This window comes from Aedes aegypti, chromosome 3, assembly GCF_002204515.2.
Source record: "Aedes aegypti strain LVP_AGWG chromosome 3, AaegL5.0 Primary Assembly, whole genome shotgun sequence".
NCBI classification, from domain to species: domain Eukaryota; kingdom Metazoa; phylum Arthropoda; class Insecta; order Diptera; family Culicidae; genus Aedes; species Aedes aegypti.
This window is the reverse complement of record NC_035109.1, coordinates 330,010,639-330,038,593: the sequence shown is the minus strand read 5'-3', so window position 1 is coordinate 330,038,593 and position 27,955 is coordinate 330,010,639. Positions and strand designations below refer to the sequence as shown.

General features: G+C 39.8%; 1 protein-coding gene across 7 annotated transcripts in view; it reads right to left on the bottom strand.

The window, feature by feature from the left end:
* Window positions 1-27,955, bottom strand: part of LOC5578353 (exostosin-1) — a 538,741-nt gene that overhangs the window by 4,753 nt on the left and 506,033 nt on the right. For all 7 annotated transcript variants that reach the window (XM_021850609.1, XM_021850605.1, XM_021850604.1 and 4 more), the window contains 4 exons: window positions 16,582-16,839; window positions 15,860-16,147; window positions 15,548-15,792; window positions 7,803-7,874 (listed from right to left, as the gene is read on the bottom strand). In XM_021850609.1, coding sequence (XP_021706301.1) covers window positions 7,803-7,874; window positions 15,548-15,792; window positions 15,860-16,147; window positions 16,582-16,839 — 863 coding nt within the window. The remainder of the gene's footprint in view (window positions 1-7,802; window positions 7,875-15,547; window positions 15,793-15,859; window positions 16,148-16,581; window positions 16,840-27,955) is intronic.

Below are 27,955 nucleotides of genomic sequence, written 5' to 3'. Positions count from 1 at the left end.
GTGGATGTTGCGTGTGCCTTTACTAAGTTCTTTTGAACTAGGGCAAACAACTGAGGGTTTTGCTCTTTAATTCGAGCTACTCTTTCTTCCAGCGTGGTTTCACCTTCGCTTGCAACACGAGAGTGCTCACTACCTTTCAAAATTACCTCTTCTCCTCGGGCTACCCGGAATGGGCTGTAGCCAGTGGAGGAATGTATTGTAGAGTTAATAACTACCTCAATTTCTGATAAGCGAGAATCCCAGGATCTCTGATTATCACGCGCATAAGAGCGGATTGCCGTGTTAATGCCGCGATTCACGCGTTCCACCGGATTCGCTTGAGAGTGGTAACGTGAAGTTAACCACTGTTGGATCTCGAAGCGGTCCAGCAGATTGCGGAATTCTCGGGAAGTGAAGGTAGTAGCGTTATCAGTTAGCACAATAGCTGGTACCGAATTACGGAAAAACCAGTGATCCACTAACTCGGTGCAAAGAGATTTCGCCGAAATCTGGGGGAACGCACGTAATTGCACCCACTTACTAAAAAGGTCCATTGTCACTAAAATGTACTGCTTCCCGAACGTAGTGCGTGGAAGGGGACCAATATAGTCAAGGGCAATAATTTGCCAGGGACGAAAGGCTTGACGCATGTCTCCCATTAGCGGCGTGGTTGACACATTTGGGGGTTTAATTTGTCTGCATTCGGAACATTTCCTAACATATTCTCTCACCTCCCGGAACATGTTCGGCCAATAGAACTGCTGGCGAATCTTTCCCAGAGTTTTATCGACTCCTATATGCATCAGACCATCGTGACTGGCTTTGATTATATCCAAGCGAGCTTCCGGGCTGGGTATAATCTTCCAATCGAAACGATGATCGGCCAATTCATCGTTGAATACATATTTTAACAATTGACCGTTATGCAGGCGAAAGTCTGGATACTCGCCTGGCTTATCCTCAACTTGTTGTTTAAGGGAGTTGAACCAATCACAGTCAGATTTCACTGATATTGCCATGACACTTCTCGACAGTGCATCAGGGACAACGTTGTCCTTCCCACGGCGATGCACGATGGTCATGTCGTACATTTGCAAGGACAAACTCCATCGACTGAGACGAGATGAACTCTTCCACTTTGACCGCATAATAAACGTCAAAGCAGAAGAGTCTGTCACCAGGACAAAGTGGCTCCCCTCGAGATACCCTCGGAAGTGCTCAATCGAAAGCAAGGCTGCAAGCCCTTCCTTTTCGGTCGCATGATATGACCGTTCTGGTGTCGCGAGCTTTTTTGAATAATATTCAATCACTCGTTCCTGTCCGTCCACTTTTTGAGTGAGAACGCCAGCAATGGCGTAGTCACTCGCGTCCGTGTGGACTATGAATTCGTTATTGAAGTTTGGGCTGGTCAAAATGGGGGCGGTGATCAATTTAGCTTTGATGTCTTGGAACGCCTCTTCGGCTTCAGGGGTCCATTTCAAATTTTTGGACTTCGTTTTCAGAAGTTCAGAAAGGGCCGAGGTTGTCTTGCTATAATCGGCAATGAATCGCCGATAATAGTTCGACATCCCCAAGAATCGTCGAAGCTTCGTAATGGTATTCGGACGCTCGTACTCGACTATCGGTTTTATCTTTTCTGGATTAACAGTTAATCCTTGAGAAGACAAGATGTAGCCGAGGAACGGTATCTCATCTAAGCAAAAATGTGACTTCTCGAGCTTAATTGACAAATTTGCCTCCCGAAGTCGTCTCGCGACCTCTTCGAGCAACCGTACGTGTTCTTCGAATGTCTCCGTTACTATAACGATATCGTCTAAGTAGACGAAGACATTCGGTTCCAGCACACCCTGACCTAATACTCGGTTCATCAACCGTGCCAGTGTGGCGGGACTGTTGATCAAGCCGAAGGGAAGGCGGGTGAACTGGAACATCCCCTTTCCTTGCACACTGAACGCACAATACCGACGAGATTCCTGCGCTAAGGGAATCTGCAGGAATGCTTCCGAAAGGTCGATTGTCGACAGGTAGCGGGCTTTCGGTAAGCGGCCAAGGATGCGTCCAGGATGCGGGAGGGGATAAGCGTCACGTACGGTCCGCTCGTTGAGCTTACGAGCATCAAGACAAAGACGTATAGCCCCTGAGGGTTTTCGAACCGGAACAATGTTCAAGGACCAGTCTGAGTTCGACTCTTCAATTATACCCCGGGCAAGCATCCTTTCCAGTTCTAGGAAGAGTCCTTCCTGGATTTTTGGAGCGATCGGGTATGGATACAATCTCACGGGTTTTGAGCCTTTGTACTCCTCCTTTAGAGTGATTGTGTGCTCATAAAGGTGGGTAATGTCTAAGTTTTCCGCAGTTGCCACTTTGAAAAGCTTTTTGCTGCGATTTAGGATTTGGTGTTGATTGTCGGTAAGGTCAGCCTTTGGAGATTCCGACGAAGGAAGCATCTCTGACGAGGAAGTAGCAATGGAAGCGATTGCGGGATAGATCCCAAATATCTTCCAAAAGTCCATCCCACAGATACATTCCTTGGTCAGTGCTGGCGCCACCAAAGTTGGTAGCACGCGGGTCTTACCATTGAATGTATAGGGAAGGAGCACTTCTCCGATAATCTCTAGACGGGAGCCATCGGCCGTTCTGAGTTCAACCAGTGTGGAAGGTTCCCTGATCTTAGCTCGTCGAAATTTGTTGTACAAAGCTCGGTTAATAAAAGTAAGATTGCTTCCGCAGTCGAGAAGCGCTGTTACTGTAGTATCGAAAACGTTAATATTAATATATGGGCGATCATCGTAACTGTTATCAAGAGTAATTTTATGAATTTGTTGAGGAACAGATTCATCCTCCGATTCATCCGAACGTGGCTCATAAAACTGACCCAGTTCCGAGAGCCAGCTGATGAAATCTGCTTCGTTTTGCGCTTGCGGAAGTTCCAGCGACTTTAGGACTTCCGCATCTGGTTTTTTAAACAGTACGGACAATTACTCTTCGTGTAGCCTTTAAAGCCACACGCATCGCAAAATACTCTGCGAGGGATGGGACAGTCTGACAAATCGTGTTCTTCTCCACAATTGAAACATTCGTCATTCGATGGAGGACGGTAATTCGATACCATTTTCAGTAATGCACTCGACTTACTCGGACCAGCATACGTTTCTTTCGGAGTTGAGGTGTTACATGGACTTTTTTCCATGTTCTTGGAATCGAACTGCGAATTGTTCGACTTATTCGACGACCCCTTTTGTCCACTAGCGCCAGTTTTGAAGTTTTTCGAAAACTGATCAGATACGTTCTTCGGTTCTTGAGGTTTATTCCGCGAGTAGAAAGTTCTAGATCCCGCAGAACCACTGGATCCTGCGGTTATCGCACAAGCTTCCCGTTTGTTGGTACCGAATACTTTAGAAAAAGCGGAGAAATCAGTGGCATCCAAATCCTTCCCAATTTTGATTAACTCTTCAAGAGTTCGAATATTTCTCCCAATCAACGCTTTGCGACAATCGTAGCGAAGATTGGCTTTGAGAATCTCCACCTTTTCTTGCTCTGTGATCGGGTAATCCATTGCCTGGAAAAGCTTCTCGATCTGCAAATAAAATTGTTGGAACGATTCGCCTTTCTGTTGCCTCGTTTGGTAAATTTTACTGCGGAGTACTGAGTCCAAATCGGGATGTCGGAATTCGTATTTGAGCTCCCGAAGCAAATGATCCCAACCAAAAAGAGTGTTTTGGTTGCGCCGAGCTGTGTACCAGCTTAGGGCTGCGCCATCGAACAAATGGATGGCCGAATCGAATAAATCATCGGCGGAGGCGTGTTCGGATATGGCCAACTGATGAATGTGAGACAGAAAATCATTCAATCCCAAACCTTGGTCTGTTCCTGAGTATTTTCTAATCTTCCATTGAGACACCGGTACTACCTTGCGCTGTGGAGTTGCTTGGAGAGCGGGCGGCGCATATTGCACCCTTGTGGGAGCATTATTGCTAGCCCTTTGCGGGTTATCTTGAACAGAGGACGTGAAAGAAAGTTCATCCAATCTACGTAGGAAAGAATTGTTCAAGTTGTCTCCCCCAATTGTGGTAGACTCCGGAAAACCAGTACTCTTTTTAAAAGTGACCTTAGGAGGAACCGCAGGTCTGTCTGCATTAGGATTTGTCCAACTTCCTCTGGAAGAAGGGGGAAGTTGTCCTGGTCTCTCGAGTGGTTGCCGGAAAGGATTGGTGTCATTGTTGTTTGAAGGCTGGGCGGGTTGAGAAATCTTTTGAATCTCTTCCCTCATGCCACTGATCTGGGAAGCCAAAGCTTTAATTAGACTTCCAACATCAGTCATCGCTTGGTTGAACTGCTCAGTAGTTACGTATTGCGCTTGAAAGGTTTGTGGTGGGTCATCGCTACCCCCGACAGCTTCGTCCAACAAGTCGTCCTCATTGGAATCGCCACCGGTCTCCGCGTAAAACGCATCATCGGACCAGAAGTGCTCCGAAAAAAGATCAAGCACACTGCGAAATGCTTCGATAGCTTGTGTCTTACATTCACCGATCGCGTGATTTTTCACAATGGCGAGTCGATGTCCCAAATGCAACAAGCGAGCTTTACAAGTGTTTTTCACCTGCTCACTTGGGGATTTAGAAAGAGTCTGTTCGTGTTCCCGAAACAGATACCGACAGGTCTTAAGATCGTCTTCAGGATCCTGATCATAATGTATTATAAACTCATGACCTTCTCGTTCATTTTTCATTATCTGTTTTAACCGCCGGCGACGTTTGCAACACGATTGGTCATCCCCTATGATAATGTTTCGTAAGAAAAGCTCGTAATTGAGCTCTTCGGGAGACAAATAGTCTACCCTCATTCCCCTATAAAGGGTGCTAAAGTCCGGACCGGACACGGATACGCGAGGTGGCATTTTAACGGAATTTGCAACGGGATACTAAATGCAAAATGGGAGCTTTTAAACTACTGTCGTTGGTTGTTAAAACCCCAACTCACAACTCTAATCTTCGACTTCAAACACCCAGAGGCCTATAGAAATTGGTGATTAGTTTAGAAAGTATCAGATAGCCGAAGTGACGCAAAATGCACACTCGCGTTGCTTTCCACAACGTATTTCTACTTCGCCAAGCGGCTTTGAAAACGCGAACCACAAGAAAACGTTATTTTTCCGTCTCTAGCCTGACCAGAGTGACTTTCAAATTAAGCTATTTGAAACTCCCCCACTACTAGTGAAGAAAAAATATTCGAGAATATTTTTTCTCTCCTAGGAACCTGTTCCTACTTTTACGTTGGGCGCCATTGAAACGAGTTGACCCCGGGAGAAGATGCTCAGTCCCAGAAGAGGACTGGCCTAAGCCCCAAGCAGCTGGTCTACAGCCAACGGCCGCTTCCGGGGTGGGCACCAAAGGCCGTCTTCTGTCTCCCGGGTCCCAGGGCGTATATAGTAGGGGAGAGCTTCGGATGTGGGAGTCCTAAAATGATGAGGATTTAACTTACGGTTTTTATTCGAATGATCGTGGGCGGCGAGGGGTGACGAAACTCGGTAGAGGAAGGCAATTACCACCGGCGATGGACGGCGGAGTGGGCGGTGCTGAAGACTCGGGGACGGATGGTGCAATGCTGCGGGGCTGAAGGTCCCAATTACTTCGTGCTGGGATTCGGAGTGACGGAGCAGTCGACTGGAGCGCTGGGGGACCATATGCTACCGAAGGCGGTCGTCATGGGCTGGCTGAACTTCTTTTTCACTACAGGGTAAACGGCGTCGGGGTGGCGGACTTGAGATGACTCGACTGTACCACCAGTTTGACGAGGTGGCTTCAATATCCGCCCGAAGAAACTATACGGCGATCCTGAGCAGTGGATGGACCTCCACGTGGTCGACTTAGAGAGCCTGATGATGGCCAACGAACCCAAAACGTTCGATCCACTTTAGTCGTTGGGGCCGGCTCGTCGAGGCGGGATACCCACCGTATTGCTTGGCTGATTGCTTGCCCAGAAACCAGATAGACGTGGGTCAAACCGATATTTCTCCGGTAGCACCCGATGACTGATACCACTCGTTGGCTAAGGGTCTGAACAAGACCGGCGTGACGTGGTTATTTTCCACTCGACTCTACCTTGATGATCCGACACTTCTGACTTGGTTGAGAGATGCTAACTTACTGCCTATCTCCGATCCTTCGCTCTACCAGCACTCATCACCTTCGGTGTGGGTTCCGCGTTTTGCCACCTCCGCTTTTATTGAGTAGCACACGCAGCCACCCATTCGTAGGCCTGCGTTTTGAGCGTTAGCTCCCCCAAGCCGCCCATTTGATTTGGACGTTGGCTAACTTACATTTCATTCTCCTACCGTCCCACATCAATCAAAAGCAAAATGTTACTGTACGGTAACAGATCATAGGCGGTTCTTTCAAGGGAAGTCATACATTGTTCTAGTTACTGTCAAAAGCTGACTACAAATACAATGCAACACCCTCTGATAGCAGCTATTACTGCTAGCAGAGAAGTGAATGATTGCTTACATATAAGATGTTCTTTTTTCAGCACTGAATGTTTCTTGAACAAACACTAAAAAGCTAATTGTATGTACAATTGTATATCAATGATGATTTATCCTATTTTTCAGAATAAGCCGAATATGTTATTTGAATTTCATTACAAATGCATGCTGGCTGCCCGAGCAACACACATGTTATATTTGTGTATTATCAACTGATATATGACTAGTTTTGGTCATATATTAGTTGATAATACACTAATATGACATGAGTATTGCTGGGGTGTAGTTCACTATTAGTTTTAAATTTCGACCAATCGGCATTCGGCCAAATGACCCTTCCGGCCAAGTGACCCTTCCGGCCAAATGGCATTCGGCCAAATGGCGTTCGGCCAAATAACCAGGAACCATGTTGAAGTTGTGTCGGTTTTGATCATTGGGCACCTGGTCGCCGTAGTGACAAAAAAGTTTGAAAATCAAATCTCCCATAACTTCGTTATCCTCCTAACCATAAAAACAATGATCTGTGAATTTTTCAGATTTCTACGTGGTGATTTATAGGTGCCCAAAGACGATGTTGGTGAAAAAAAACTATGGTGATGTTTGGAAAAATGTTCCAAACACGTTTGTACAAGAATGTAAGAACAAACTTATCATCCCATAGCCAAAACTCAGTCTTCAAATCGAAATAAAGAAATTTGCTGAATAAAGCCTTTTAATCCGACGGACAGGACATGAGATATCCATGAATTTGCTATTATTTGACTTCATATAGTATTATAACCATGCAAACAGCTACAAATATCGAAAACAATATTAGCTCATAAGAGATTTGTTTCTTCAGCAACATCCTCCATTAATATTTGAATAATGAGTTTTCACTATGGGGTGATAAATTACATTACAGTACTAACGTGTTTGGAACATTTTTCCAAAGCTTTCCATAGTTATTTCCATATAAACCTACATCGTCTTTGGGTCAACATCAACATCAACACAAAAAAAAAAAAAAATTCACACTTTTCTTATAGTAAGGGTGGTATAGCAGATATGGGAGATTGGATTTTCAAATTTGGAATCGTCCTACTGGTCACCCGCTAATTTTTTTAAACATGATAATGACGTTCGTGAGAATAATATAGAAGTCATTTCTGAAGTATTTTGAAGATGACATCTAACAAAATCTGAAACAATATATTTAAAAAAAATGTTCGAAGTACTTGTCCTCTTGTGCATAAAAGAATGTCCTTAGAGACTCATAGATGGACTTCACAAAAATTGAACTATAAAAAGATTTCAAAACATTTCCGAACGAGAGACATGTGATTACAAAATAACTTACCCAAACACTGCCGCAAACGTGTTGAGACAACTTTGTCGTTGTATAAAGTGATCCGGATCGTTCCAGGGAGATCTGCAAAAGAATAAGCATAGCATGAACGAATCAGTTCCGAATGAGCGTTTAGTCGAAGCGTGTGTCCGTGTGTGCAAATGTGAGCCAGTTACACGGACGTGTACGAATTCCATTAGCAAAGTTGCATTCTATTTCCTGTACGAGACATGGCACCCCCTAGCAGGGTGCACTTTGCTTTGCAATGCACACTCACACACGATAGAAGATTTCGCATGCTGAGCCAGTAACGGATTCCAACCAACTTTGATAATTACACAAGCTAAGTACATTTCCCTCCGTACCGCTACCGCAAATCCGTCTGTATTGTCGGATAACCAGCCAGGATCATCATTAGGTAAATTGATACGTATCGTAACCGACACCACGTTCCGTGGTTGGACATTCGCGGTTCATTGAGTTGCAGGGTCGGCTGATCATGAGTAGAGAAGTTTATCAATTTCAAAGGAAGAAAAAGTTATTTTGAACCAAATGATGGTCCCCATCAACGGAAATTCAGTTTTCGCCAAGGAACAATTCGGATTCCGACATGGACTTTAGACCACTCATCAACTTTTACGTGTAACGAATTTAATTCGTTCCAACAAAACTGAAGTTTATTCAACTGGTCTTGCTCAAGCATTCTACGATGTTTAACTAGTTGAAGATTTGACTATAAAATTAAAGAAAAAACTTCAATTTTCAACATACAATGTTAGAATTAAACTTTTTTATCAGTTAAATCGTACACTTTAGTTTGATTATCAGGACTCCAAGTCTGAAAGACTTTTTGTAAGAGCTGGTGTTCCTCGAGGCAACATTTTGGGACCAATGTTATACAATATTTTCACATCTGACCTACCTGAGTTACCTCAAAGATATCAAAAATCTTTTGCGGATAACAAAGGCCTCTCCGCCAAAGGACGAAGCTTGCATGTATCTGTAGTAGTTTGCAAAAAAGTTTGGATATCTTTTGTTCATACTTGCAAAAATGGATGATTTCTCCTAATGCTTCCGAAACTCAACTTATAATATTCCCACATAAACCAAAAGCTCTTTATTTGAAACCTTCAAGTAGATATGATGAAGTAAAGTATCTAGGGCTCATGCTAGATAAAAATTAAGATTAAGATGGTAGTGATGTTTACCTCAGTACACATAGATATAAGAAATGAATGTAATGTTTGAAATGATACTAATGAAGGAATTGAACCATGTTTTGTACAAAATTTTAAAATCGTGTCAGAGTAACTAATCATTTTAACATTTGAATTAGTTCTGGTTCCCAAACCATCAATGTTATATCAAATCAAAGTTTCATGAAAAGCCATCGAATGCATCGCGATTGTGTGGTCGACTCTGTCGATTCCAGTCTTTTCTAACTGCACCTAACTCCAAAAACTAGCCAACTACATCACAAATCCGACTCTTCCGACTAAAAACGAGTTTCCGTTTCCGTATCGCACACACACGCTGACAGCGTGAAGCCAAAACAGCAGACAGCTCAGAGAAGATACCGTGGAATGGGGGAAGCAAAGGGCGCATCAATGCAATCTGCTTTCTGCTGCCGGCGTCCACATTCCGTCCAGAAATTGAGAAAGGGTATCATTACTATCAAAGTCACGTCCACTTCACGCTCAATGAAAAGCGACGAATATCTCCCCGGAACATGGCGAGGAATGGCGATCCTGGCTGAGGGGTGAAGTGTGAATTGCGTCCAGCAGAAGTGAGAATGGGCGAACTGTATTCTTGTATGCTGGACCCTTGCTCGAGTATTATCCTTTTACGAATGAGGACGGTCAGTCAGCAGTCATTAAGTAAATAGCGAAGGGTCGTAGGCGAAGTTTGGGTCGCGCCAAATTGCCTCTAATAGTCTGAGAGGGGTATTTTTAAATCGAATTGTGATTTTAAATTGAATGATGGAGCCCAACCGAATTGCGTCACTGTCTTGGAATCATATGGTGTTTCAAAATAGGCTAATTCCATGCCGAATGGGTTGAAATATCAAAAATCGTGCTCGACAATCTTGTTTTGTTTTTCAATAAAAAATAAAGCTTAAATATTAAATTTCACGATAACGATATTAATGTTTTTTAAACTTCATAATAGATATTGAAAAAAAGATCTAAGAGTAACTTTTGACCAATTTACAAAATTTTGGGTATTTTGATAAAAATAAAAAACGTTTTGATATTAAAATATGAATCTTGAAGATAGAACTTAACTAAAATGACATCGATTATTACTTCTCCCGAAGTTGCCATTTTTTTTCACTGGGTATGACAATGGGTCAAAAACATACAATGGTAAAATAGGAAAGTACTCAAAATGTAAATATTAATTACAAAGGAGATTGGGCAAATCTGGGCCCGGAATGTACACAAATGATTCATATGTCATTTGAAAGATCTAAATGAGACAAGAAAATGTTGGTATGGGGTCAAAAATATCCGTCGTGGGGGAAAAAAGTTATTCCGCATGGTTCGAGATGGATTTTCTATGTATTTTATCATATTTTTGCTATATTTTTTATCGATAGAATACACATATTTTTCTGCACCTATATGATGATTAGAAGGTCTATGTTTTAAAGAAGTGAATTATGACTTTGATTCAAAGATGAAAACATTACATGGTGATGATAGACCGTAATAACATTAAAAATCGTTTTAAAATACATATGTATATTCAGTAAAGTTTTCTACCAGACCCTGCTACCCACATTATACTAATTATAATTCCTAACGGTTTTTTAACCGACTTATATGATATCTAAGGTAATATTACAACTTGTATTCCAGTAAAAAAGTCAGCCACATTCAATGAAAATAATTAAGAAACAGAAGTTGAAGAAAAATGTGTGGTGTCTTATGAAAGAACTGACTGCAATTGTTTTTGCTGAACTAAATATTTCTCCAGAACGGATTTTGCGAAGCGATCAATAAAACCATAAGCTGAACCTCAATGAACAACATAATGAGCATTAAAAACGTTCAATGTGAGTTGAAATGCTCATTGCTAAATGCTACGCAGTAACATATGCGTAGTTTTAGGATTTCATGTGTTTAAATCAATGACGATTTAGCTCGCTAATATAAACCATCTCGCGCTGTATACTGCATACGTGGATGTTTAGTATCACCTGTACTCCTCCATTATCCAACCAGTCTAAAGTTAAAACGTCAATCATTATCGTTTTACGAGTTGGTATACGAAAGCCGTGGAGTCCAATGACGTTATTTTTTCTAATGAGTGCATATATTATATTATCTCCTATCACTCTCTTCGTCTGTTACCCTCCAGTAACTTGTGTTCAAGCCCTTGACAATCACTATACTAGTATTACAGATAGAAGAAAAGACAGATAGATAAGCACTAACGTTTTCTGTAGATAGAGTATCTAACCCCTTGGCTCTACTCCTCTTGCAGATATTATGTCTGCCAGGTTCTTACTATCAGCCGATGCAGACAAGCGATCAACTTTTACGGACTCATCTTGATGAGTTCCACTTATATACTTTTGCTATAGTACAACAGCAAAGAAGGGTTTCAGCAAGCAAAACGTATTCCGGTTACGCTTGCTAGAGATGTAGAACGATGCAGTGGCGACATCCGTTTATTTCAGACGCTGAAGGTCATGCTGAGGCGGGCGTCCGTACCGTTCACTGTTAACGACAGGACGTTTGAAGCACATTTTTACAATTATCAGGCACCACGATAGATTTTGACGTTGAATATGTCGGTGCTGTGCAATCATCAAGCAATACCTGATCGATTCGAGATTCCATTTGCTGTAGATAACTGGCGATCACCATTGGTACGGGAGGTTATCTTGGAAGTAGGTGTTAGACCATAATGACCATATTCTTAGAGGCGGCAAAACAATCAAGCATTGGACATTCTTGTTTGCCAGCCCAAGAGCACTGATCTTCCCAATCGTCCATCTCAATTCCTTATCTTGGCGTTCTAATCTCCTATAAGCGAAGCATTTTGGCGATACATTGTCTAGATGTCCGGGAACTTGCGAAATCGGAGAACGAAACTAAACTCGTCCTGTACAACTGGTCCAACAAGCAAGGAATCGTTGAGTAACCGGAACCTGTTCTAGCAGACTTATTAAACACCACTCTCACTTTTGTAGTTGAGCAGGACTCCTTGGTGACGGGATGGTATAGATGATAATAAACCATCAAGCCACGCTCTTGGTCATCCTGAATCTGGGTCATGTGACGCAGAGAGGTGGAGGACGGAGGAATTCCTCCGCCAATTTGTGCTCTAACCAATTTCAATCACAGGCACTATTGATGCTCTTATCATTCGTTCATGCACAAGATGATTAGGTATTTGTATACCGTATCGACCGGTCGGGTCACGGAAAACGGTCTCTCTATAATAATCCTCGCATTTCTGATCATCAAAGTTCGCTCAACGTGTTTCACAAATGAATTTTCACTAATTGTAAAACACATCAATCGATGGTGTAAAACCAGTCGCTATCAACAATCCAAATTCAAATGTAAAACACATTAATTTACAAATTATCGAAAACTTTGCTGTAGGATTTTCCGATTCCAGGCTCCCATTACGGGCGCCCTTCTTCTTCTTGGTATTACGTCCTTACTGGGACAGAGCCTGCTTCTCAGCGTAGTGTTCTTATGAGCACTTCCACAGTTGTTAACTGAGAGCTTTCTTTGCCAAAGTTGCCATTTTCGCATTCGTATCTCGTGTGGCAGGTACGATGATACTCTATGCCCAGGGAAGTCAAGGAAATTTTCATTACGAAAAGATCCTGAACCGACCGGGATTCGAACCCAGACACCTTCAGCATGGCTTTGCTTTGTAGCCGCGGACTCTAACCACTTGGCTACGGGCGCCCGGTTTTCCCAAAAATAACACGTTGTTTGACATGTCACGCGTGAATGGCAAATGTGCACTCAGACAAATGGACTATCGATAAACATAGGAACCCCTTATGCAAATTCTCCACAAGAAATCGGATTGAAATTCATAAATTTGCCTTATGAAACCAGAATTTGAAAACAAAAAACGTTTACGCGGCAACCTGGAATCGAACCAAGAACCTTGCGATCGATAGACCCGAGCGTACACCACGTGCCTATCGACGCCTTGATGTTAAGTGATGCATAAAGCGTTCGTGTTGCAATATTCGTTCCATCTTTCAAAGAGTGGGTGGTCTTTGTTTTTTCTTTCGTTGCTCGTTACATTCCACGAACGATAAATGCCATGCGTGCTGTATGAATGCAGGCGGATTAATGGGATGAAATTATGGCTCGTGTGTTAATGATCGTTAAATTTTCCAAAGCCTGATGCCAGGGGAGCCTCGTATCCGAAATTGGGGTCGACACACCGTCGGAACCGACCCCAGTCGACACGGTGGTACTTGCACCGGGTGACTCGATGCCGGTTGATCAGGAAATCAACTTCGGCCACCACCGGGTAGTGGTCTTAGCTGAGGTCATGACGGAGATGTATTGGTCAAGAAGACATCGATGGTTGAGTGGGCCCCGGAACGGCTCAGGTGGGTAGGATCCGGGCTCATGATGGCGTAGTGGCCTTCTTCCAGGTCCTTTTGTAGGATGAGGCCATTTCTGTTCCGCCGGGTGTTTTCTCATGCCTTGTGCCTTGCGCTCAGGTCACCAGCTAGGAAGACCTGCCCCTGTCGCCGAGTCAACTTGATAAGATCTTGTTTTAGGGCCGCCGATGTTCCGTCGTTGATGGTAGTTTGCTTCGGACAGTATGCCGCGATGATTTTGATTGGGCCGATGGAGGTATCCACCAGAACACCAACGGCCTCGATGACTTGCAGCTGGAAGCTCGGTAGCAAGGTGCAGTTTATGTTGTCCCGCAAAGCAATCGCAATGGACCCGCACCAGCAAGGATGGAAATCTAGTGATCTTGACAAAATTCACGAATGCATCGCAACAACGATAAACCTTTTGCCGTCAAGTCATCATAACAAACTACGCTCAACGAATAATGGATCGCTCGGCATTTAGGTACTCTAACGATCAATAGTTCGTAAAGCAAAATTTAAATTTTTGGAGGATTTTTGTCGTTTTTATTCCACGATTCGTCGCTTGGTATGCCGTTTATGTTCTGTAAGTCATTCGGGCATGATTTGGGCAAAAAATATTGCTGTGATTGCGTTCCGATTCACGTTAATCGCAACTTGTTACAACATCCGACAAACTGTTTGTCCCACGACAAACAGTGCATCGGATGCTCCATATAGGTATATGTGATACGCGCGCGTTGTGAGGTGTTGAAATCATGCTGCTTCAAGAACGACGGCCCTCTTAGACCGTTCAGATACTGAGTCGTTTGTCGCTAGAGTCGATTTTTTCCATCCTTGCGCACCAGTCAAGTCTTACGAGCAGTGAATCAATTGTCACCCAACACGCGGCAACATAGACATTATCATCTCCTATTCTTGTTGCAACAATTTTATTCCGCAATAGCAGTTTATCATCACTTGAACAGAATATGACAAAGAACGATCACCACGTGCGCAGCGATTTTCTGGGCTTCGCGTTGCAATTTTCGAAAACTTTCTTCATGTTGGTAAACATTGACACACTATCGAACAGCATCCATAAAAGAAATTTGGTTTTGTGTTTAAAATAACTGATTAATCGCGAGTTGAAAAGGTTGCAACAATGTTGCGCCCTGTGATTGTCATGACAATTTTGCTTTGGATTGTGTCCTTATCCGCAACAGTTGCAACAAACGATTGTGAGTAAGCTTGCTTTGTTGTTTGTATTTCGTCTATTTTGATGACAATTTGATTCACTGCTTACGAGTCGTAAGTCGGGGATGAAAACGATAACTTCCAGCTTGTGGTGCGTCTTTTTCGCCCTTTTCGAGGTGTACTACCAGCTTGCCGGTACCACAGAGCTTAAAGAGCGGGAAAATTTGCTTGGCCGCAAGCACGCTCCAAAGCACAGCAACATCCTTCCCCACTGCAAAAATTTGCGGGACTTTCGCAGCGTGGGCTCGAGGGGAGGTCGAGCCTACTGGCAGCACAGCAAACTTGTTACTCGCCAACAGTCTGGCATTCGGATCAGATAAATCCATTTCGTCCTTTCGCGGTCGTTTGGAGCCACTGGGTTGCTGGTTGTCGATGGGCGGGGAGCCATGTTGGAATAAGCCTTTAGTTCATTATGGTACAAACATATTTCAAGATTCGTATTCTAATTATTCGTAAAAGAATAAAAGAAAAGATATTTGAGTATTGTCCGTTCCTAATCCGCCCTTATTGCGTGACAGATACGCGTGTTACGCAGTCTTCTTAAGTATCAGTTACTTGCATCCAGTGGACAAAAATTGCAAGCGTATCTGTCATAAAATAAGCAATTAAATTCTATGACGAAAACTAACAAAGAATATTGCTAATGGAGTTTTCGCACAAATTAAAATTTATGGTTTATTTTCAAATTTTTCAAGTTCAAATTTGCAGCGTTTTTTTTTCTAAAATTAACAGTTTCGTTTTTTTTATTATAATCCATAAAAACTCATACTTTTGAATCAAAATGGTCAGAATATGGAAAACATACCGCAAACATATCTAAAATTTAATCCATATAGAGGATAGTCGAGTTCGGTGACTGACCGATTTGACATGGAATTCGTCTATTGTCGTTAACTAGTGTCCGTATTGCGTTCCGTCCCGTACTCACCTCCCACTTTCCCGATCCTTGTACCCCTTCCGCTGCGTTACTTTAATTGGTGGCTTCCGGGTGACATGCGACACCAGTAGATTCATCAGGATGTCCTCGCAGTTGGAGGACTGCTGCACCGTTTTCAGCAACAGATAAGACAACCAGTTGGTGTAGAGATAGTTGTAGTACCGATGATAGAATGCGGCTCCCGTCAGCACGATTGAGTAGTAGTTGGTCCACTTGGACGTGTAGCCCCAGGCGTTCTAGAAGCCAGATGAATGAGGTTAATAATTGCATGCATAAATTAAAGGTTCCCCGCTTCTGTATTACCTTGGTGTCATCCCAGAAGTGCGCCCTCGCCGGATAGCCCACGATGCGATCCGGAAAGTCCTGCCACACCTGGTAGGCAAAGTCGAGCTCGTCCGTGTTCAGGATGGCATCCTCGTCCAGCGAGAGCACGGCGTCCGTTTCGATGTGCTCGTGGGGAAAGAATCTTTGGGATATGCTGGGGCGTTCCTCGTTGGGGCCACCGCTTATCACGTGCAGTGGAATGTGCCCCGTCGAAGGCCACCGCTTCCGGGCCGGGGCCGGCCGATCGCAGGCCCACAGTATCATTATCTGGGGAGAAACGTAAGGTTAGTGATGCCGTAAAATAGGGTAACCTTCAGAGTGTTTTGGAAGGAAATTTGATAATTTATGCAATCTAAAATATCAAATTTCCAAAACAAGTATAGCTATCTTAGTTATCGATAGCATTAGAAAGATTACATAACGAGTAATTTTGAATGCAATTTTGTCAAATTTTGATGAAAGAAATCATATAAAATAGCTATTAATACATGTGAAAAGTTTCATACGGATTAGAAATAGTCAATCCTAAAATACCATTTTTATTGTCGTTTTAAGTTGGAAATGACTTTACTTTTGCATTCGTTTTGCTTAACTGATTAACAATAATTATGCTGTTTCGTTTATTAAGTTGAGTGTTCCTTAACATCAAATTTACCACATTTTACGGTACAGTCAAATTTACAAAATTACAAAAAACCTACCTTATCTACAAATTGGCTTTTGGTGATGGATTTGACTAGCTTGTACAGGGCACTGCCGGGCGTCAGCTGTTGGGCGCCAATCTGCACGAAGATGACGGCGGTATAGTTGGGCCCGGGTCGCAGACCGACGCCCTCGAGCAGGAACGGGAACCGATGGGCCGTGTCGGAGAAGGTCGGAACGGTGAGCAGGGCCCCGGGCGACTGGTTCCAAATCAGTCCGTTCCGATGGGGGTAGTCTGGCAGTCTCTCTCTTATAATCTGTCGTGGGAGGGAAAGGAAGATTGATTGTCAGATATAATCGTCAGGGTTATGGTATAAATAGGAAAAACTGCTGTGGGTGACCCTTTTTTCTGTTCGTTTTTTTTTTAACTTATGCTACGTCTCTTACTGCTGGAATCTCCCATTACTAAGTTGTCTAATTTTAGATACAATGAACAATTATTTGATTTAAGCATGTTTTTTGTTAATTTTGTAATTTATTTTAAATTTTCATTTTTTTTTCTCCTATATGTATGCGAATTTTGAACCCGTTTGTTTGAATAAAATTACAAAACGGCGACAATGATGACACACACCCATTGAAAAATGGCAGCTCGCCAGCATCGGAAACAGCAACCATGCATCATCTCTATCGGCAAGCCTGAAGCCATTTGTCGGTAAAATTCCTTTTCACCTTTGAAACCACTCCTCGCATCGAAAGGAAATTGGCTCTAAGATGCTAGCGAATGTTTACTTTCGCCATCGTTGTGTCGGTGGAGCTCAACTTTTTTTCACCAGTGACAAAGGATGCTGCATCTAGGGCTACGAAACCTTCCAGATCGACCGTAATGATGCTGCTCGTTTTGTGCCGTTTCTTGGGCGGCCTCAGGCAGAATTGCTCTCGTTACCCACATACACATAGTAGTGGAGTCGCTTCTAGGGGGGTCCAAGACGCGACGGTTGGGTGCTCGACACAGATAGCATATCAAATTTCCTACCGAAATCTGAGCGCAAAAATCGGAAAATTTGTTTATGCATGACCTTGTTACCCGGGTTGATCGAGAATGACAAATGCCGTGCCTTTTTTCTTCTAGGTAAGCATCAGCTCAGAATGACGGTTATTATAAGGAGATGGAACAGGCACAAAGTTTTCACTTATGACGACAGAATTGAACGTTTTATCAAGGTCGTCTTGAAAGGTCCTTGAAAGAAAAACAATTAAATAAATAATTTACTTGGATTTTCATCAACCTAAGTAATCATAATGAAAAAAAGAACCCAATCAGGCATTCTTCGGAAAGGTCTTTCTCGAGAATATTATATACATTTACACTACGCGCGCAATGTACGAACGTTCAAAATTCGCGCGAACTGTTCGAGGTTTTGTTAGTACGAATTCCATATAAAGGACCTTGGCAAAAATCAATGCAAGAATGTTAAGAATTGTCTTCATGAATAACCCAATAAAAATGTCGAGAAAATCGTTTGGATTATTCATCAGAGACTCAAGAGATTCATATTTTCTTAGAATTTCCTCCAGGATATCGTTTGTTGATTTTTTTATCGATTCCTTCCGAAACCCATTAAATTCCTTCATGAAGAACTTTGGTTCGGTATCAGCTTTTCTAGACCGGCACCGATAGGGCTGCAGAAATATCTCCAGCAATTCCACTATAGATTCATCCAATGAAATATTCATCAAACCAAAGGATTCCTCAGGAAACTTTTCCAGGAATTTTTACTCCTTCAGAGATTCATCCAAAGATTCTTCAAGCATTTTTTCCTTATATTCCTCCAAAAATTCTTCCAGAAACAGCTTAGAACTCCTCTAGGGAAATCTATATAGGGATTATTGCAGAAATATTCTTAAAGCTTTTTTCCAGGTTACACTGCGACAATTTATTAAAGGATTACTTCATATATTTTCCCTGTGAGTTTTCCAGAAATTTCTCAAGTAGTCCTCTCTATTTTTTCTAGGAATTATTTCTGAGATTTTCTCCAGAGATCGCTCCAGGAATTCTTATGGAGATTCCACCGAAAATCTATCTAAGGATTCTACAAGAAATAACTTCTATAAAGATTCCTTAAGAGTTTCCTTTAGGAATTCTCCAAGGAAATTCACTACAAGCATTATTCTTATGATTTTTCCAGGTTATTCTTCAGGGATTCCTTTTGAAATTTCTCCAGAGATTCTTGGTCTGCAAAAAATCGTCCGGGGATTCTTCATAGAATTCTTTTATAAATTCCAACAGAGATTTGTGAATTCCTATAAGGATTTCAATAAATAGAATAAGAAGTCCTCTTGGTTTCCATCCTGATTTTTTTAAGAGATTCTTCCTGCAACTCCTTTTCTGAAGAAGTTTTTTGTTTGAATCCTTGCATAAGTTCCTGGAGAGATTCCTGGAGCAATCTCTGCAGGACTTGAAAAAATCTGATATCTTTAATCATCAGTGAAATTTGTGGAAAAAATCCTGGAGAAATTTCTGTTTGTGTTTCTCGAGGAAATCTCTGGAGAAATTCCTGAAGAAATCTCTGGAACATAAAACATGCTTTTCGGCTACGCTAGAGAAATGTATTGAGTAGTGCTTGAAGAGATTATCCTAGTGTAACTCCTGGAACACTCCCTGGAGAATGCCTTGAAGGTATCTTTGCAAGAATCTTCGTAGAGATTTTCCCAGAGGATTCCTTGGAAAAGTATCTGAAAGATTTTCTAGAAAAACCTTTGGAGGAAAACAAGGATAATTCGCTTAAAAAATCCCTGGAGAAATCTCCGTAAAAATTCCGGAGTACTCCTGAAACAAATCCTAGAGGAATCCTTTAAGAAATTCCTGGAAGAATCCCAGTAAAGATTATATTGGAGGAATCTATAAAGGAATTGCTGAAGACATTCCTGCAGGAACTCCTTGGGAAATCTCTAAATAAAGGAATCCCTGTTGTTGGCGCTGTTCACCGTGGCCAACTCCGGTCGGGTCGAGTGGACTGTATATCGAGGGTCGGGATTTCGGAATGAAAAGATACATCACCTTTTCTATCACTTCTCACTACTTTATTCTACTACTCTGTACTTTACTTGTTCACTTTTTACTTAGTCACTGTCACACACTTCGTTTATAATCGCGCGGAGGTTAAAGCAATACTGATATCACTGGCGGAACGGTCACGTATTTATATGGACGCGCACGCGTTCTAGAATGTCTACGCTCTCACCATGCACGTGTTCCAGACGCGCGTGGAACATTCGCGACGTTACTGTTGTGGTGAGTGCCAGTGAGTACCTCGATGACGATGAAAATGATGGCGGGAATCTCTCAAGGGCACTCACGGGTAGAACTCACATCAATTAGGGTAACTCGCAGTGTCGCCACTGAAAATTCTTACATACGTCGGTTTTGTGGATGGGTTGTTGTCCGTATTTCTTCCACTCGTTCCGTACGGAACACTTGTAGTAATATCCTTGCAAAAATTCCTTGAAATTCCTGGGGAACATTCCCGGAGGAATTGCTGAAAGTAATCCTGGAGCCCTATCAGCAGGGCCGGATTTACAAATGTGGGTACCCAGGGGCCAGACTCTTGTGGGGCATTTTTCCCAGAAAACAATATTGCTATAAAATGCTATAGTATGTTTTCATAGGTAATTTCATAAGTTTTATGGTCAATGTTCCACCGTGCGGTGTGACAGGAGGGGGAGGTGTCTTTGACCACCCTTTTCGATGCATCTCATGGCTAGTACGGGAGTCGAAAAACTAATCCATGACCATCCAGTAGCTATTTATAACGTATTCATTCTTAAAGCTTGCCACATTGTTTTCATTATTCTGTTGTTAGATTACTGGCACTTGGCACAATGTCACCTCGCACGAAGGTTCTGGATAAGGTTTTAATTACCAGAAGTTAGCTTTGAACGATTGTACCCCGTTTGGCATGAAATCATTTGGCATAAAGTCGTTTGGCATAATGATTGACTTAAAATAAATATCGGCATTTTTTAAGCCGAGATCAACACCACCGAGCCCATAGCAAAAATAACACAGCGTAACAAAAATAACTTTTTTGCATGTCTCAAGGATCAAATCATGTGTTTTTAGTAGATTTTAGAACGCTGAATCTGATGCCGTTCTCAGAAATATTCCAGCACGTCACAATTTTTAGCTACAGGTCGCCAAAGTTGTATAAAACACTGGTTTTATTGATGTTTACATCAAACTTAAAGTATGATTTATCAAACTTTTTTTTTTATATAATCAACCAAACATGCTATATAAGATTTTAACTTTCAACATAGATACAATTTAGTTGAACTTTCACGAAAAAATTAGTTTCAATCGATTTTTTTCAACATGCTTGCAGTCTTCATATAAAATCCTTCGTTTCTCTTATATGGCAAAATACAATAATTATTGTTTTATGCATAAAGTTTGAGTTCCGCGACAAATTAAGCAAATAAATTGCCGTACAAGCTGACAAACATACATGCAAGTTGGCTGAAACAGTCAAATTTTGCAATTTCAACAGTCAATATCTTGAAAACTAGACGTGCCATGATATTTCTGAAAACGACAATAGACTCAGCAACCCTAAATTTAGTAGATAGCGGTATTCTGATGCTTAAGGCAAAAACGTGTTCCGCAGTGTAATTGGTAGGTTCTAAACAAGCGTGGTGATCGTTCAGAGATTCTCCAAGCTAAGAATTTAAAAAAAAATTCGTGACATTAGAGAGCATTACTAAATAAAACTCGTGACGGGTCTCTACATCTCAGAACATAGAGTATCTTTGAGCATACATATTTGAAGACAGTAAACAGAGAAAGTTCGCAGTTATTCATCAAGGGAACGCTCATAGAATATTTCGCTGCAGATCAAGCTCTGAACGTAAAAATCGATGAAAATTACTTGATAAAAGTATGGATTTTTGTTGCAAAATATCAAAAGCTCTAATCCAAAGATCTATCAATGTGACATAATGCTAAAATAACCTATATACGAGAGTAGATTATTTTTCGTTTAAAATATTTAAGGCTCTAACGCAAAAAAATCTTTTCACAGCATAGCTCAAATGAACAACACATCTTTAAAAGAAAATTTTAGTGGCAAAACTTTTCAACGGTTCAATATAAATTCTAGTTTTGGAAGTGCAAATCAAAAACACCGTCTATTATCGAGAGAAGGGAAAATTTGCGATTGAAATAATATTTTTTCCAGCATATCTCGGAAGAAGATCACACGTTTGCCCCAAATATGAATATTGACAGGTTCTAAAGTAATTACCATTCTAACAACACATCTGGCAAGAATTGATTAAATTGCAAAATATAAAAATGGTTAACATTTAGCTTTACTAAATAATAAAATTTAAAACAGTAAAAATGTAAAGAACGGCCTATTTTTAAAAGAAGGCAAAATTCATAATTAAACCAATAAAAAATGGACGCCAAAAATTATTGCGGCACAATAAAACAAAAAAAAAAGTGAGTTCATAATTATCGAAGTGATTGTGCTACTTTTACCCGAATGCCATTTCCCCGAACGACTGGTTTGCCCGCAAAGTAGTGACGAGAAAGAACGATAAACAGTCAAAAGAAGGAAGTATTCTGTCATTCTCGGCTATACACATGTTGGCAAAAATGCTGAGGACGGTAAAACTCGAAAGAACCGCCAATTAATAAGAAAATGGGTGCATATTAGATGATCAGTTCGTTCACCACCCTGAAATGTATAAAGTTACGACAATTATGAGTGCTAAAAACTTTTCGGGGAAGTGAGCTAGTCGGGGAAACGGGATACTCGGGGAACTGGCATTCGGGGAAAAGTAACACAACCCATCGAAGTAACTGCAGTAATCGATTTCTCTTTTCGCTGATTATTTGAGCAGATCGATGTTATCGATTGCTACCCTTTTGTCAGTTGAAAACAAAAAAAAATTCCTTAAAAATATAGCTCCAAAGAACAGCCTATGCATAAAAGAAGGAGAAATTTATTGAAATTTTAAATCAACAGTTTTCATACCTATAATTATGGTTACATTTAGAAAAAAAACAATTGAAAGAAGGGTAAATTTGTGCTACATATATAAAAATCTTCAGTGCAAAATTGGTACCAAAAACGAAACTCAAAAGAAGAATTAATATTTGAAAGAAGGGTAATTTTTGAATAAATAATGATATACTATTGGCAATAACTTTCCTAATATGCTTAAATTTATTCAAGAGCGAATGATTGTTGAATAAAGTGTCATTTTGTATCAATTGACTCCAACACAATCCTGATGTCATCATAAAGATTCAATAGAAACGTAAAAATAAAAAATTTAGAAATTCTTGGTTTTAGACTCATTATGCCAAACGACTTTATGCGAAACGACTTTATGCCAAACGGCTTTATGCCAAACGACTTTATGCCAAATGATCTACCACCGCTTTGAACTGCTGTTAAACCCTCAGAAGTGCAAGTTGGGATCAATGGGTGTAAATGACAAATACCTTCTTTTGAGAAATATGGGTTTGAACTTTTTCAGCAATATTTTACTCCATACAAATTGTGTGAGAGCCAAAAAACGAGCCAATCTTCTCCAGAATATGATATTTTTTAGATGGAAATATGCCTTGAAAACACTATTGGAAAGCTTGAAAACAGTTTAATATTCCAATACATCAAACTTAAAATCGACTTAAATGTCACTTTCACTTACTTTGGGCCCCTCAATAGTAAATCAATATAACTTATTTGAAATATATCAAACTAATGTTGGATTTCCTTACTTTTGATATTTTTGTTCTTTAAAATTCAAAAAATGTGTTCACCGCAGTGGTCCTACACATTTTTTTTTATTTTCAGATTTATGTAAAACCCAGAAATCAACAAAAACTGAAACTCTCAGATACAAAACAATAGGTCAAATGTACTGCACACTACAGAACCACCTAAAAATCATTTAGATTTCAAGCCAAAAGATAACCCTCAAATTTAAAATTAGAATCCTTAGGTTAACAAATCTTTCGATGTCATTCAAAAAGATGGCAACATTATATCGGATTCTATAATAATTATCAAATGTTTAATAATGCTTAATTTAAAAGTAAAATGTGGGGGCCCGGGGTCCATGGCCCCCTTGGACCCCCCGTAAATACGGCCCTGCCTATCAAAAACGGTCTAAAATGACTCATGGTGAAATCTCTGGCAAAAGCCTTGGTGGAATCTCTGGAGAATTCCCTATGAAGATTACGGGAGAGATCTATTTCTTCAAGATTTTCTGGTAAAATCCCTGGAAGTATCACCGAATGAATTCCTGGTTCCATCTCTGGAAGAACCTATGGAGATATTTTTTTTTTAGATGCTTCTGAAGGAACACCTGGAGCCCCATATGAACTGGTCATTTTATTGCTGTCAAAAGTTATAATTCGTCAGCGATAAAATGTTGTCTTACTCATAGATAAAAAGACATCATGTCATTGTGCCCAGAATGGCCATACCCACAAGAACTGTACAGAAATCTATTCTAGGGATCCACATCTTTTATAAGTCCATCAAGAAATTTATTGAGGATTTTCACAAAAAAAAACCTCCCAGGGTTTTGTTTTCAACTAGTTGACCTGGCTAACGTTGTATTTCCATCCAGTAAGTCGTTTTATTATTCATACTTTTCTCTAAATCTCTGTAGTATCTACTCCTCCAGATAAGAATTACTTCAAATAATTTTTCAAGAATATTCTCACAAAAAATCTCTAGGGATTCCCTTAGAAAGAACTTTTAATCACAACCATATTTTCTAGACTGTAGAAATCACAAAACAGATCTTGCTTCAGTGAAGTACATAATCAGAATAATGTTTATTTCCTCATCCTCATTTGACACTCTTCTCTAGCCAACTTGATTGCATGAAATACCACAATACTACATCTCTCCTTTTTTCCATAAATCGAAATTAATAATAAATTAAATTTACAAAATCATAGACAGCCTAATTATTACTGAATGAAGTAATTTCCATAACTTTAGAATATACATTGTGAACGATTCGCTGGACGCAAAGTTGGACGAGCCATCCGTATGTTGTCGCATCATTTCTAATGTGTATGGTATTTCGTATGTAACGCAACACGGTCCATGTTTATTTGATATCTAAATGAAAAAGGAATCAATATTGAAATTTTACAATATATCAACCATCGTCAGTATACTTAGCCTCTATTATTCCTTCTTTTCTCACTTTTCTGATTACAGCCAAATTATAGGTTGTCCTTAGTCTATTCTTCTTTCTTGAATCTTGGATGTTGTAACGCCTCATCTTAGTATGTTCCGTCAATCCAGGTAGTATTCTACTTCAGAAACTATAATTTTTTGTTTGTTTTTACATTGAAATTATAGTTGGAAACTTATCATACAAAGTTATATGTTGTCCCTTTATCACTAGATGAAAAGTTTCAATTGGCTGATAAACTTCATTCATTTTATGATAGACTGGACTGCCAAATGGACTGAGATGAATCTCCTATATCTGGTATTTTTCTTTTTAGGTAGACTGAAACATTTTGTTTCCTGTGCATATCCCTTTACCATAGATGGACTGAAGACATACTCCCTACATCTCATGGTAGACTGGATTGCCAGAAGGACTGAGACTGATCTCCTACATCTGGTCTTTTCAACTGCAGACTGGAACATTTCTGTTCCCTATGCATATCTCTTTATCACTCATTAAGATGGACTAAAGATCTTCAGGCTTCCTTCATCAAGTGATAAATTATTATTACGCCAAATGAACTGAGTATTACTCCTTCATTTTGGTCTTCAACGGACTGGTACCTTCTGCAGCACCCTTCGTTCACGAGAATGGACTAGGATTCGTAATCCCCTTCATTCCGTCATATTTTTTTTTTCAACTCCAAATAGACACAATGTTCCCTACGTTTCTTACTAGGAATTAGACTAAAGTTCTTTGAAACTCCTATAATTCCGTATGACAGTCTGGAATCCGTAATTCCCTTCAGTGACAGGTGGATTTACCTCAATATCTTAATGATAGAATGGGATGATATTTTTCACAAAAATTGATATTTAGGTCTACAGGCTTTTCCATTCCAAAATTACATTTTCAACTAATTAAATGCTTATTTTATACTGAGATCATACCTTATGTGCTTTGCATCGTGGTCTTGAACCATCACTTTAATTCATACGATCAAACATGTATATGGTCTCATGGTCAATAGTGTGTCTGATTTTTGAGGTGTTAGATGTTAAAAACTAAAATTCAACAAAATGTTAGACCAATACATAATTTTAAGTTGAACAAGTGAATGTCCCTTTTATTAATGTATGAAACTCCAAATATCTTTTAAATAGTCAATAGTTACTCGCATCGCTCGCATACTTTTTGTTCTTATGTGATATTTACTAACTACCACATTCTTATGCCAGTGTAGGCATTACTGGTCATTCATGTTTTACTACAATTTATCTGTGCTACAATTATTTGATCTTTAATTTTACATCTGTTCTCTGTGATTAAACATTACCGCTTGAACATTTCAATGCAGAAATCAATTGTTTGTTATTCACGCATTTATAATGATATTCATTTCTGCTTCATAGCATTTTTCCTTAATAACTTCAACATGACACAGTAACAAATAAAAATTATTTATTTTAAATTTGATGTGGTAAAATTATTTATCTTGTACTAGCATTTTTTTCAATGGTTTTTAGATTTATTGCGGATCTTTTGAATTTTTTCCGTCCAGTGGTAGCTGCAAACTTAATTGCATCATTTAATCAATTAATTGAATCATACATAGCATGCTTGTAAGATACAAATTGTGCAAAAACAGCAAAAACAGCAGTCGTCGGCGTGGTTTCCAAAGTATCATCATAGTTAATCATAGATTTCTTAGTGAAAATCAGTAGTCAGCTGCGGTAACTCTCTGTTCATCCATTAAACGGAAAGTTATCTCTAAAACAGTAATACTGTATTAAATTTTATTACAGCACCGTTATGCTGTTAAATACATAAAACTTTTATGGTCATTTCACAGTTTTCAGTACTGGTTGTTATGATAATTCATTGATTAATTGTTCATAAAGACTATTTATTTCTGTTGTTGTTTTACAATTTCAATAAATATGTAACGTTAAGTGCAAGAAAATATATTTGTTCATTATTTTTCGAAAACAACATAGACTTGAACAAAGTTTAAAGAACTATTTGTTTTAATAACCTTGTTATCAACTTTATCCTAATGTTTGATTTAAAGCACAAACCTCTTGTTTTATGTTTCTATTCAATAACAATATAGTAAATCTGACCAAATGAAAATATTTATTATTTTAACTTTCATTAAAATTACAAATGTTCTAATAGGGCTTATAATATATTTTTTTTTTTCGAAAATCAATGGTTGCGAGTATTCCTCCCAACAATCCAATATCTATGAGGTCAAGTTTCCGTAAATGCCAAAACATCAAATAAAACAGTTTAGTTTCAAATAACAAACATGATATAGGGAAAGTGTACCAGTTATGGCCATAGTGGTTCCCTATTTGGCCATATGCAAAATTTGGATAACTTTTACATTTTTAATCTTTTTGAATGTTTAAACATCAAGATTTATCCTTTATTTTACTGCTAAAACACAAAAGATTTTTCAAAATGTGAAGGCATTCAAGATATCACGTATGGCGAAATAGGGAACCACTATGGCCATAATTGGTACACCTACCCTAGTTGTGAACATGTGACTGTTACAATTTCAAGCAAATTAGATTGACTTAATGTTGTCTGAATAAATCAAACAAGATAAAAAAAACCAGTAGCAATTTTTCACACCTAATTCTTTTATGTTACCTCTTTATATAATCATGTTATACCGGGTACCCAAGTTGGTTTGACCACATTTAATCTGAATACTTTTTAATCTGTACCTCGCTAATTTGCACATCGTTCAGATTAAAAATGGTTCAAACGTCATTTAGCTCATGGAACGGAGTAAAGCGGAATGGAAGGTTGTGGAATGGAACGCAGAATCAAAACAAAACAGTGAAAGAGGTAACCAAACACAGTTCTAGGGTGACTAGATGTTCAAATTTAAAATGAACCCCGATGGTTTGCATGAGGTACCGTTCAAATTAGCGGGGATGCACCAATGATTACTCAATGATTACTCAATGCACATAAATTCAACACCAATGGATATTGCAATTGATATATGCTATTAATAGTTTATGCTACGTTTTCGCATTCATGATAGATTGTAATAAAAATAGAAACATCATTTTTCTGGTTCTGAACTGATTTTTAAGATCCTCAGTAAGCATTGATTTTCGTAAAATATTTCTTCTCGTTTGTTTATATCTTATTCCTTTAATCTTTAGATTTTCTTGAACCAGGAGAATATCAGTCCCG